The sequence below is a fragment of the Helianthus annuus genome, chromosome 3 (assembly GCF_002127325.2).
Source record: "Helianthus annuus cultivar XRQ/B chromosome 3, HanXRQr2.0-SUNRISE, whole genome shotgun sequence".
NCBI classification, from domain to species: Eukaryota; Viridiplantae; Streptophyta; class Magnoliopsida; order Asterales; family Asteraceae; genus Helianthus; species Helianthus annuus.
Window position 1 is genome coordinate 175684272 of NC_035435.2, and position 13526 is coordinate 175697797.

A 13526-nucleotide genomic window follows, 5' to 3' on the forward strand; every position below is an offset into this window, starting at 1 on the left:
TTTAAACCACGCCAAATCAACATTTCCTGCCAAACACGCCGAGGGGGGTGGTGGGGCGGCGTGTTTGGGCGTTTTCCGGCGCAAAAAACGCCCCTTTGGGCACGACTACGGGTGGTCTTAGACATGGGGCAATAATGCTTACTGGATTAGAAAAACTAAAAATTAAGCATAGACCTTAATGACTTAAAGTATGCTAATTAAATTCAAGCAATTGGGTTTAGTTTTTGAAATATAAATTTGTTTATTATGTAATTCTTTTAGAAGAAAACAAAACAATGGTGTCGTTTGTAAAAAGACAACGGTGTCACTCGTAAAAAAACAATGGTGTCGCTCGAATTTTTCCTATTATACGTTGTATTTGCTTCACAATTCAATGGTGTCAAACGACACCGTTGTTCAAAGTGTTGCTCCGCCACTGCGAGTTTGACATAGTAAAATCTCGTCATATTTTTTGTGGTTATATATGTATACATATTTTTTGAACGGCAAAGTTCTTTTATTCATGTCGTCTATGTGACTTAAATCTAAGACCTTCCTTTCGCAAGGTGTTTAAAAGCTTTGCCTTTACAAATGGACCACCACTCCATTGACTTGTGATTATACATTTGATAATCGTTTTCTAATGGATTCTATTGAGCTTGCTTTATAGTACGTAGTTCGATCTTAAAAATACTTTCGAGAGCTATTTGAGTTTTCAAATTGAACCTTGTTAGGTGGGAATCAAGTGTGATTTTAAGCTATTTTAAATAGCTAGGTAAGAAATGCTCAATAGATATTCAACAACTTTACAAGAAAAAGTATTTAAATCTTGCATATATAAATAGTAATATCTTTAAAAAAATTAACGGCTTAGACATTATATTTTTTTTTTAACGACACTCTTTAAGAGGACCCGGGGTGGAGCAATTTTAGCCCGTGATGAACATTTATAACGAGTGATACACCGGCGCCGGTCACCACCATCACGCGTTAACTTTACAACGCGTGGCCACTATCACGCGTTGTATATTGAACTTGTTTGTTGTTTTGTGAATGAGTGAATAAATGGTATCTTGTACATTGTGCATTAATACTTGTACATTGGAATCCCATCACTAGTGATACCACCCCCTACATTTCTATCACTAGTGATAGAATATTGATTGTGCACATGGCATGACTTGATTGGATAGTGGGAGTGATAGATTCTATCACTAGTGAACCACCCCTAGTCCCCTAACACTACTCTTAAATTATAATTTTTTAGGGCTTGACCTAAATGTTATTTGGTATATTTTCTTCATGAATAAGAATCATATAAACGTTGATTTATATACACCAAACTCAAACTATTTCAACAATCATATATGTTTTGGGAGAAAATGATATGTTAAGTGATTTTATTATTATTATTATTATTATTATTTAAACATTATAAAGAACCAACATGTTTATGCATATATGACTTGTAACATTGGTTTAGGGTGTTTTTCAAAAAAAAATTTGAAATTTTCCTTTTTAACCCTAAAGTTTTAGTCTTTGACAATTTAAGTTTAAAGTTTTAATATTTGTTTCCTTTTTAACCCTAAAGTTTTAATATTTGACAATTTAAGTTTAAAGTTTCAATTTTGGTAATTTAACCCCTTTTGATTAATTTGATTTTTCACTTCTAATTCAAAAGTTTCCATCTTATACAATTTAACCACTTTGATTAATTTGATTTTTCACTTCTATTCAAAAGTTTCCATCTTTTGCGATTTAACCATTTTTTTTTTTTTTTTACTTATGTGTTGTAATCTTGGCTTTGAGGGTTTTTCAAAGAAAAAATGGTTATGCATATGGTTTTTGTAACCTTGGCTTTGGGTTTTTTTTAATTGATTTTTTACTTTTCACCAAAAAGTATTTCATAAATCACTTTTAACCCAAAACTATTTGTTTTTTTACTTTAACACAAAACTTTTTAATCTATCCTCACAACTTTTTTACTTTCAACTTTGGTCCTTTATAGTTTTCATTTTCCGCAAAATTTTCGCTTTATGCTTCGTTCTAAATTTTGTGACTTAACACATCGCAACATGCGTCTTTAGTTTAACGTTTTTACGTTTTGTTCTAAATTTTGCGAGTTAACATGACGCAACGTGCGTGCGTGTGTGGGTAAACGTTTTTACATCGTCTATTTTTTCCCGTTTGATAGGTTCAACATAACGTGCGCGTCCTAAATCGACTTAGTTATAAATAAAGAATCCCCGCCGCATTGCGGCGGGTTGTATTTCTAGTTATTATTATTATTATAATAATAATAATTATTTATTTATTTATTTATTTATTTATTTATTTGAGCGTGGCGGTGGTGGTGGTTTAAGGCCGTTTGTGGTGGTGATAGGCGTGGGTAATAAATACGCCAACAATAAACGCATGGCTCGGGACTTTGGTGTCAGACTCGCTGGAGCCCATGCCCTCATTTGCCTTCACTTCATATCTTATTAAACGTTTGACCAAGAAATCACATCTCGAAAATTAATTAAATAAATAAATAAAGATGTTTAATAAAGCCGTCGATAATTTAATATTCAGAAACAGGTTACGTGGTCTAAGTTCATTTGTTTAAGAGTAAATTAAACAGATGGTTCATGTAGTTTATATCAAATTATGGGTTTCGTCTATAATTTAAGTTTTATGGATTCTCTAATGAAGACACTATATGATTTCATCAATGTTCCATTGATTTAACAATGTTAAGTTGGCGAGTTAGTTTCGTTAGAATTTTACTCAACTCTCAATGGAGGGGAAGTGAAAATTTAGGATTGCGGCTATAGGTCTTGTTCGAATCCGATCTTAACCGGGTTTTATCGTAATTATGGCGGGTTTTCCCGAAATGAGAGATGGTGGGCTTGGGTTATCCAGCGCTGTCTGCGGTTAAAGTTGAGGGGTATGCCCGGACTACACCTACCATCCACATACATCCGCCCTTGCCCATCGGAGCTTAGCCAATGATCTCTAGATCAAGTGGTGGAGGGCTTGCATTTCTCTTGAGAGATGCAAGTTCGACTCCCACTTGGTGCAGAGTGAGGCATTGGTGGGCAATGATAGGAGACCCAGGGAAACCTGGGTTGGATCCTTGAGCCAAACGGGTTTTACCGGTAATTTCACCGTCGTGCCTACGGGCGGGTGGGTTACCGGGTTTTCCCCGGAATTGGTGGTGGACTCGGGTTACTCTCGGAGTACTCCGTTTGTCCAGTGGGTGCCCCGAGAGTACTCGGGATTGAGTTTGTTGGCCGTTTAAAAAAAAAAAAAGACATCGGAGCTTACAATGTGAATTCCCTAGTCATTTCAATGGTTGGGTGACGTGTAGATCATTGGAAGTTGGAACAGATGTATTATGCTATTTTCATACATAAATTGCTTATACAAATGATTTGAACACTTAACACACGGTATACACCGCATGAGAAACTCATAAAATAACTGGATTAAAACCTTTTACCACTTCGGTGTTCGTATATTGTATCCTACACTGGATTATGAAAGAACAAATTAAAACCATAAATTTACAACCTATTTCATTAGTATAAAAGCTAGTCAAATAAAAAAAAATGTTTTAGTTAACGAGAAAAAGGTGAATGATGTGTTGGTGGAGTGGTAAGAAAGAGACTTGGTATTCTAAGGGACTCAAATTTAATTCTTGTTCTCCCATTATTTTTTGCGGCACCTGGTGATATTCCGATAGTGTATTACAGTATTAGTGATACACCAATATTATTATCGTTTTATTTTTCTATATGTTATAGTTACTTTAAATCTTTTTAGGACGAAGATCATTTCAGAACCATAAATATTTACAGAACTCGCAGAACTCCTAATAAACAATCTTTTTATTTATATATATTTATGTTTAGGATAATTTTATCATTTATTATGTGTATTTTTACGATTACATACATGTTAAGAGTAATTTTACTGCACTGTCGTGCGTCTGGGTAAGTGTTCACGGGCTTTGGCTCTAGGTGAGGGTTTTCTCAGTCCGAAAGCGAGTGTATCTCGATATGATAAATTTTGACAGACCATTTAGAGGATTTGTTGGCGGTTAAAAAAACAAAAAAGGACAAAATAGGAAAAATAGGAAGATGGGGAGAACGTGAGGGAGACAAAGGAGAGAGAAACGTGGGTCCCCCCACCGCCTTCCATGCGCACGCTGTCTTCTTCTTAACAAAACAAAACCATTTTCCATCCTTCAAACCCTAAAAAACACAAATATTACACCCTCTTGCTTTGCAGATTCCTACTTGTCAATTCAATTCTACACATACAAACACTTCAGTATGCCGATCAATTTCGTCAATCACTTCAATCCATCCTTTTTTCAATGAAAAGCTTGCATCCAACGGCACCAAAAACTATCCAAAACACCCACAAAAAGCATCCAAGATTTAGAGAAAACTTGTTACTTAGGGAAGAAAATGAATCCAGTAACAGCTCATGGACATGGTCATCCTCTACCTCCTCCGTTTCTCACTAGAGATCATCAGTTACACCATCACCATCAGTTTCAACAGCAGCCACCTGATCAGGAGGATGAACAAAGCGGTGGAAGCAGCAGCCGCAACCACGGCCAGAAGCGGGATCGCGACGGTAACGATCATAGCAATAATAATAATCATGATGGTAACAGAGATATAGCTTCAGGAGGAGGAGGAGGAGGTGATGAAACCAGTGGTGGTACAAGGCGGCCACGTGGCCGTCCTCCCGGAGCAAAGAACAAGCCCAAACCTCCAGTTATAGTCACTAGAGACAGTCCGAATGCACTCCGGTCTCACGTGATGGAGGTAGCCAACGGGTGTGATGTTCAAGAGAGTATAACGAATTTCGCTATAACAAGACAAAGAGGGATTAGTATTCTAAGTGGTAATGGAACCGTTGTAAATGTAACCCTGAAGCAGCCAACGGCGTCAGGGGAAGTTTTGAGCCTGAACGGGCGATTTGAGATTTTATCGCTTTCAGGCTCATTTCTTCCCCCTCCTGCTCCACCGGCTGCTTCAGGGTTAACTATTTATTTAGCCGGTGGACAAGGGCAAGTGGTGGGAGGGAGTGTTGCCGGGCCCTTGGTGGCATCAGGGCCCGTGGTGATTATGGCCGCTTCTTTTGGAAATGCGGCATATGAACGACTTCCACTTGAGGATGTTGAAGAGGGTTCGGGTAATCATGAAGGGTTAGGATCGCCTTCTCGGATCAATGGTGGTCAACCACAGCTCATGAACGAGGCGAATCCGTCTTTGTACCATGGATTGCCGGCTAGTATGATGAATTCGGGTCACTTGCCAACTGAAGGTTATAATTGGGGTGCTAATCGTCCTCCTTTTTGACGACAAGGATTAAGAGGAATGATCGAATCAAACACACCCGATATATCGTAATTCATTCTTCTTCGTCCTTATACTACCTAAACTTGTGCAATTCTCTTTGATTTTTCTTAGATTTCTTTCTTTCTTTCTTTTTTTTTTTTACTTTAACATAAGACATTAGTTTGTTTGTGATGTTAATGAATTCAAATGATTAGGCTTCCATATCTAGCTAGCATGTTTGATCAAAAATTGAGGTTGTACAATGTACAAAACTTGTCATATTATTAATATTTAATAAAACTAATGGTTGCTTTCTATTAACCACACACAAGTACCTAGCTATTCAAATTAACAACCTCTGATGAAACTGTCTTGAAGATGCTCAGACAGGTTGTAAGGACTAATAAGGTGGACAGAACACTAATATTCTAGTAATGAGTAATGACTCAAACTTTCTTAGTGGTGTAATGAGTTCCTGAATGTAAGGTAAATGAGTCAGCCTTAATTTAGATCATGCTTTATATTATTTATTATATATTCAATGGTTCACTTTTAAGTTGTATAAGGAATCATTAGAGCCATTCAAAATCTTAACTGTAAAGCTCTTAGATACATATGAGACCTCACAAGTAAAGTACAAACAGACAATTGCAATCATGTTTTTGTATTTCAAATTGTTTGTTTGTTTAATTAGTAGTCCATGACTTATTTTGTATAATTTGTAAGAAAGAGTCTTGAGGTACAATTAAATCGTTTTGATGGTGGAAATGAGTCTTGAAGGTGGTGTGCAGAATATTATGGTAAAGTATATGGGTGTTCAAAAAAACGAACATTTATGGATTTCTTTAAGGCTTAGTGTGTAAACACTCTATATATACATGCAGATTCATCTACTCTTAACTAAATCAGTATATGTAGATCTGTGTGTGTGTGTTGTTTGACCGAGTATATCTAGGGTTTGGAGAGAGATGGGGGTGATTACACGTGCAAATGTAAGGGTTCTTAACTTGTATCTTTTCCGAGGCTGCAGGCAACTGCAAATGCAACCCCCAGTTTCAGCTTCATCACTACACTTCTATCCTCTCTCTCTCTCTCTCTCTCTATATATATATATATATGTTTGATATCTTTTTTTACATGCAATCTATGTGCTTTCTCTGAAGAAGAAAGTGATTGGGTTGTCTTGAGTGAGGAAGGGAGATGCTTTGTTGAACCCTAGATATGCTTTTCTTTTTATGTTGATAAAATAACCAAAATAAAGGGTTGTTTGGCAACTTCTGAATGGTTAAGTGCTGAACCAATAAGAGGTCTGAACTATTAAGTGCTGAATCAGTAAGAGGTCTGAACCATTAAGAGCCAGTATAATGCTTAACCATTCAGAGGCAAATGTCTGAACTATTCAAACATCTGCTCATGAAACAAACAGTTTGAACCATTAAGTGCTTAATCAGTAAGATGTCTAAAACATTAAGAGTACCATTAAAAAGTAAACAAACAGCCTAACTCTTTCTAAGAGACCTACAGTTATAGTTTACATGTTGATAATATACCCTCAAATAACTTTTTATAAGAGACCTAAAATATTATCATTTCAATTTACACTTCACACATTTTGAATATTAACAATTACATGACCTATTTGTAAAAGTTCAACATGGAAGTATCATTAAGGCTTACCTTTAGGTTACAAACGAATCGAACTAAGACAACTCATGAATTGTTTGACGGGATGTTCAATTGTATTCGTGCGTTTAATAAATGAACAAACACAAATAATTTTTTTTTTGTTTTTTTAGTTAAATGAACAAACATAAACAGATTTTGTGTCAATATATTTATGTTCGTAAACATTCGGTAACGTGTTTATTTATTTTCATTTATGTTCGTCTATGTTCGACTGTTGAATAGGGTTTTTAACTTCTATATTTTATTTAAATACTTCAAAATTTTCACAAATAAAATATTTAATAAATACTAGTTTATTGCATATCACTTGTATATTTAATAAAATATTTAATAAAATATTTAATAAATACTAGTTCTAAATTTTTCGAGTTAATACGACGCAACGTGCATGTGTGGTTCAACGTTTTTACCTCTATTTTCCTATGTTTGACAGGTTTGTCGCAGCACGCATACCCTACGTTGAGTCAGTGTTGGTGGTTGATGACGGTTGTGTGACATTAGTACTATTTGACACCGTTTTACGCCCCGCCGCAACGCGGGGTGTGCTTTGGGGGTACTCATATCGGGAAAATCGGTGATATATCGGTCAAATATCAAATTAATATCGCCAATGATACCGGTCCCGATATTCCGACCGATATTTTATATGAGGACAGATTATCGATACACCACCAATATATCACCGACATTAATTGCATAGATTAGTATCTTATTTTTTTGTGTTTGAAAAGTAACAAGTTAAATTGTAATCAATAAATAATGTATTACTATTTTTATATACCAAAAGCCTCGCGTAAGTGAAGCGCCCTGCACTTCTATAAAACAAAGGCCCATGTAAAAAATATACAAGGTGGTTAAATCTAGAGTTTCATCTAGTTATTGCTTAAGAAGTGATCCATTACACTAAAGCAGTTAGCAATCAATTACACACTTGTTCCAGAATCTACATCCAATATTTTTCCGGGGCAAACTTTGTGCCAAACCAATCTAAGGAATAACGCATATCATCAAATACCTCGTCCTCGAAAACACACTTGTAAATTCATTTTGGTATATCTCATGTAGAAGGCCTTCCAAACGTAGAGCCACTACCTTTCATGAAACCCTAAACCCACAACTTCAACCCGAAAACCACAATGGAATAAAATCCTTAAATCGGTCATTATTATTTATGATCCCCCCCCCCCCCGGATTGATGAAAACCTAAAAGCCTCTCGTGATAACCACATAAAATCATATCCTCTTCTTCTATAAAATGTTGAATAACTGTGTTGCATTGCGTGCTCATGAGAATGAGACTTCATAACTGAACTTGGTCTTCGGGTATCGTATGAGTCCATAAATGAACAATGCCTCGTCGAAATCCGCGTATTTTGCCTGAGCTCATGAATGAACTCTGCCTTGCAGGGTCATACCTACCTTGTTGCGAGCTCATGAATGAACCTCGCAGGATCCTGTTTATTTTGTTGTCGCACCTTTAAAGTTGGATACCCACAAGTATTTGTTGTAAGATTAAATATATATTATGTATTAATATTTAATCTATAGCCTTTATAATCATTTACATAATATAGATCAAAATATATAATAACCTATTAAATAATTAGTTGGTAATTGTTGATGGAATATGTTCAACCGGTATAATGGCATATAGACGAATAAAGTTACAAATCAAACAAAGGGCTTATGCGTATTTTGATCATAACGATTAGGTTTTAAATTAAGGCTATAGTATGATTAATGGGGGTCCTGAGTCGCATATTGATTCAACGGCTGTATTTTTCTGCTATAGTACTTGTTTAAGGCTAAAATGAGTGTTAACTCCTGATCAGGGTTATCTAATACTCATAGTAAATGATTACTCGGTTAAGTGGGAGAATGTAAGATTAAATATATTATGTACTAATATTTAATCTATAGCCATTATAATCATTTACATAATATAGATCAAAATATATAATAACCTATTAAATAATTAGTTGGTAATTGTTGATGGACCATATTACCCTTATAACTAATTAGGTTTCCTCCTGGGTGCTTATATAAGGAGACTTATGTGGAGGTTAAGGGGTTAGACAGTTACACAATTAGAGATACCCCATAAGCATAACATCATCACGTTCGACCTCCCTCTCCTGCGGCCGATACCCTTTTCGGTTTTCTTAGTCACCATCATCCGTCAGCACCCTAAGGAGGAACCAGATCACCTTGACAAAGATGTCGAACTCCATGTCGTCTTCCCTCACTGGATTCTCCACTGCACTGTCTGCGGTGACAGGTATGTTTTCATGTTTTCCATTATGTTTAAACAGAACTGATCCAACATGTGGTATCAGAGCATATGTTGATCAGTCAGTCCTGTTTTCGTATCCATCAATTCTGGGATAGAAATCTGGAAAACGGATTTTTTTGTAACTTTAAAACGGTGACAGCCGGTTTCGAGTCATGAAGATCGACTCGAGATCTCTGTTTTCGGGAAAAAGGATTAATTATATGTTCATTCAAAATCAACTGGATTATGTTTATGACCGAAATCTGTTTTAAAACCTTAAAAAATTCAGGTTTCGGGTTCCAGAATTCATGTTTTATTTTTAGGGTTCATCACGTTCTTAGGAAAATTCGAAAATTCTGTTATGTTTTGGAATATGATTCGGATTATTAAGTGTTTTTTCCTATTTTGATCTGATTTTGTCCTCTAAAGATTTTCGAAAACTGTTATTAGATAAACAGATTATGATTTTCGAAATATTTTGGTAAAATTAGATCAGCACTAAAATAGGAAACATTATCATACAATCCCTTAAAATTCGAATTTTCGGTTATGCTTTCACATTCACAGCTGTTAACAGTAAGCTTCGAGATCATCAGATTACGACTCGAGACCATCAGTCTCGACTCGAGACCATAAGGTCTTGACTCGAAATCATCAGGTCTTTAAACCTTCACAACTCGAGACCAACAGATCTCGACTCGAGACCATAAAGTCTCGACTCGAAATCATAAGGGCTCAAAAGTCTACAACTCGAGACCATAAGGTCATAACTCGAGATCATAAGGTTGCGGCTCGAGACCGTGGTTGTGACTCGAGACCTCATCATGACTCGAGATCTCATAAGATATAGTAGTCGAGACCATGGTTCCGACTCGTGACCACAAGGTTGCGACTCGAGACCTCATAACTGACTCGAGATCTCATAACTCAGTCGAGACCTGACTCGAAACCTCATTATTTTAGGCTGTTTAATGTGAACTAAGATTTAGCTCGGGGCTCCGCCCCGAACCATGGTTCCGACTCAAGACAAAGGTTCCGACTCGAGACAAAGGTTGCGACTCGAGACCTCATAACTGACTCGAGATTTCATAACTCAGTTCGATCCGCGCTAACGGGTGGTTTGCTATTAAATGATTGGTTTTGTAATTATTTAGTTAATTAATCAGAATCAGATAATGTTTTGCAAAACCAAAATAGCTTAACTTGAATCAGCTTCTGATGTATCATTTCTGGCCAAAGCTGACTTGATACATCTACTTATCATTCAAGTATTACGAAAGCTATGTTAAGTGTGCATCATAAACATGAATGTCTTAATTTCTGGCCAAAGCTGATTTAATTCCTTCATAGATGGCATACTTAACAAGTGCATAACTAAAGTGATTGTCTCAATTTCTGGCCAAAGCTGATTTGTTACAACCACTTTGCACATATGCTTAAATGATTACACTTCTGGCCAAAGCTGTTTTGTCTTCGTTTAAGTAGAATTTTAACTAAGTCTATTATTTTGATGTTAGTAATATACAATATCACAGCTTCATAACGTAAAATGGTCATTATTTATGCCTGCTGACGAGGTGTGACCCGCATCGGTCACCCGACCCGGTTACAACCTTTTACATTAGTATACATACAAAGATTTATTCTAGAATCTTCCATATCTACATGGAAGGTGCACAACTAAATCTCCCACTTTTTGGGAAGATCGTGTAAATCTCCAGTTTATCGGAACGTATCCTGAAATAAAGGAAACCCTAATGGAAAACCTATAAATAGAGACAAATGCGTAAGGTATGATTATCTAATTCCCCTACATCTTCCTCCCATATACTTCTCCCAAGAACAAATACTTATTCTCACGCCGGAGGGTGGTTACAGGAATAACCCCATTCCTGTAACGAGTCCTAACGGTGTTTCTGTTTTGCAGCCACTCGTTCAAGTCACTAATCATTGAAGCTATTGGTGTTGTTAAGGTCAGTGTTTCTTCATTGGCGCCATCCGTGGGACCACAAGAGCAACAAAGAACTTCATGGCAAGTGATCAGAACATGGCTGGTCAAAGGTTGACAAATAATAACTTGGCGCTGGGGGCGGGAAGCGGAACCACCCCACTATCGTCCCCGGCCGTTACCAGATCGTTAGATCCAGAGTTCGAGGCAGAAGGGCCGCCACCGGGGTTTGATAATATCACCACCGTCTCTTCCCAGGCCGTGGTTACAAACCCTTTCCTCTATATGCCCTCACAAACACCACCTGGGAGGATGGAGGGGACAGGCAGTAGCATCTCTGCCCCAGGGACTGCTGTCTTCTCACAGACTTCGCGCCTTTACTCCACTCCAGTCATCACCTCGGCGAGTCCCAGTATCTTAGTATCTGAAACCAATACCCCCCAATACTACCAACCGTTGGTCTCCAATCCAATGCCACCGCTGTATTCAGCCGCACTTACGGCGGCGTTATCTACCCCACCTCATCAGCCGGTCATCATGCCAACCGGAGTAATGAATGCCCCTGTTACACCAGGAAACCAAATGTATTTCCCGGGGTATTGCTACGCGCCCCCTTTTGGGTATCTACCCTCATACGGGGGAACAACTTATCCGCCTCAGGGAACAGCGCAAGGAAGCTCTCAATCGCCATACGCGGCCTACATGCCGCCGTGGTGGAACTTCCCGACGCCACAGCCAATGTATACCCAAGCGCCAACTGAACCTGTGCACAACAGAGAAAATACGGTCAGACCCCGGTTGACTCCTTTGGAAAACTCCGGTCTAGGAACAGGTCCCGCCCCGGGTGTGAACATCCCACCTACACAGCCAGTGAATGTAGAAGATGACGAGTTAACCAAGCCGTACAAACCAGTAGATGCAACATTCCGATCCAAATTCACGCGTAGGATCGCTGAAGCCCCTATCAAAGAAAAACCGAAGATGCCCCAAACAGTCGGCAAGTACGATGGCCTCACTGACCCGGACGATCATCTTAATTTATTTAAGAGCGCGGGTGAAGTGGCCTGCTGGCCCATGCCCCTATGGTGCAAAATGTTCGTACAAACTTTAGTGGGAGCGGCACGAGTATGGTGGGACAGCCTTCCCACGGGTGAAATAGATAGTTTTGAAGATTTGGAATCAAAGTTCATCCTAGAGTTCAGTCAACAGCGCCGACACACAAAAGATAGGAACGAACTACTCCATATCCGTCGTCGAGACAATGAGACGGTGGAAAATTTCATCATCAGATTCAACAAAGAAAGCCTGGCGATACCAGGCGTCACCAACGATTTGGCATGTGGAGCTTTCCTCCAAGGGGTTAATGATGACGAGTTACTGAGAACGTTGCACGGAAGGGACGGGGTACCCCCGACCATAGACGAGATACTGCGGATAGCCAAAGTCTACGTTATACAGGAAAAAGCGGTAGCGGCCAGCCACGCGGCTAACAGAAAGAAAGAAGCCCTGAAGAACCAGGAGGAAAAAGATAACCGGGGGTCCAAGAGCAAGCACAGGGGAGACCGATATCAGCGAAACGACAAAGACTCGCGGTATGATAGACACCGGAGCTCCTACTCAAGGAATGAGACGTCAAAACCTCGGTCTGAATATCCCAATCTAAGCAAGACCCCGGCAGAAATTCTTGCCTCAGAAAACCTCAGGCTCAATCCACCAAAACCACTAAAAGACAACCCGAACAAAGATACGAGCAAATACTGCGAGTATCACAAGGGGAGCGGACACGACACTAACGATTGTTTCCAGCTTAAGAAACAGATCGAATATTTTGTGAAGTCAGGAAAATTAGCACACCTAGTGCGAGATATCAAGCAGGGCCCGCCCGTGGTCAAGGAGGAGAACGATAAGGCGGCAGGAAAAAGGCCGCGCGAGTTGAACATGGTTCATGCCGGTATAAGAAGAGGGGCGAAGCGGAGTTTCTCCACGCTCGAACCTTGGATGTTGGCAACAATGACTATCGAACCGCGAATGGAAGATTTACATCTCACCACGGACGCCCTGATCATTTCTGCGGCGGTAGGAGATTACCGTATGAGGCGAATCCTGGTCGACACCGGAAGCTCGGAAGATATCATCTACGAGCATTGCTTCGATAGAATGCAACCAGAGGATAAAAAGCTGCTCAAATCAGTACATGCTCCTATTAAGGGTTTCACAGGAGAAAAGGTGGATCCTATTGGTCAAATCACTTTCCCGGTAACTTTCGGGCAAGCACCCAAAGAAAGAACAATACTACTAACTT

General features: G+C 38.7%; 1 protein-coding gene across 1 annotated transcript; it reads left to right on the forward strand.

Moving 5' to 3' along the window:
* The first annotated feature begins 4218 nt into the window (after window positions 1-4218).
* On the forward strand, window positions 4219-5642 carry LOC110931092 (AT-hook motif nuclear-localized protein 22). Its single transcript, XM_022174494.2, has one exon. It carries the CDS (start codon window positions 4437-4439, stop codon window positions 5337-5339), a length of 903 nt encoding a protein of 300 aa, XP_022030186.1. The 5' UTR covers window positions 4219-4436; the 3' UTR covers window positions 5340-5642.
* Window positions 5643-13526: the final 7884 nt, after the last annotated feature.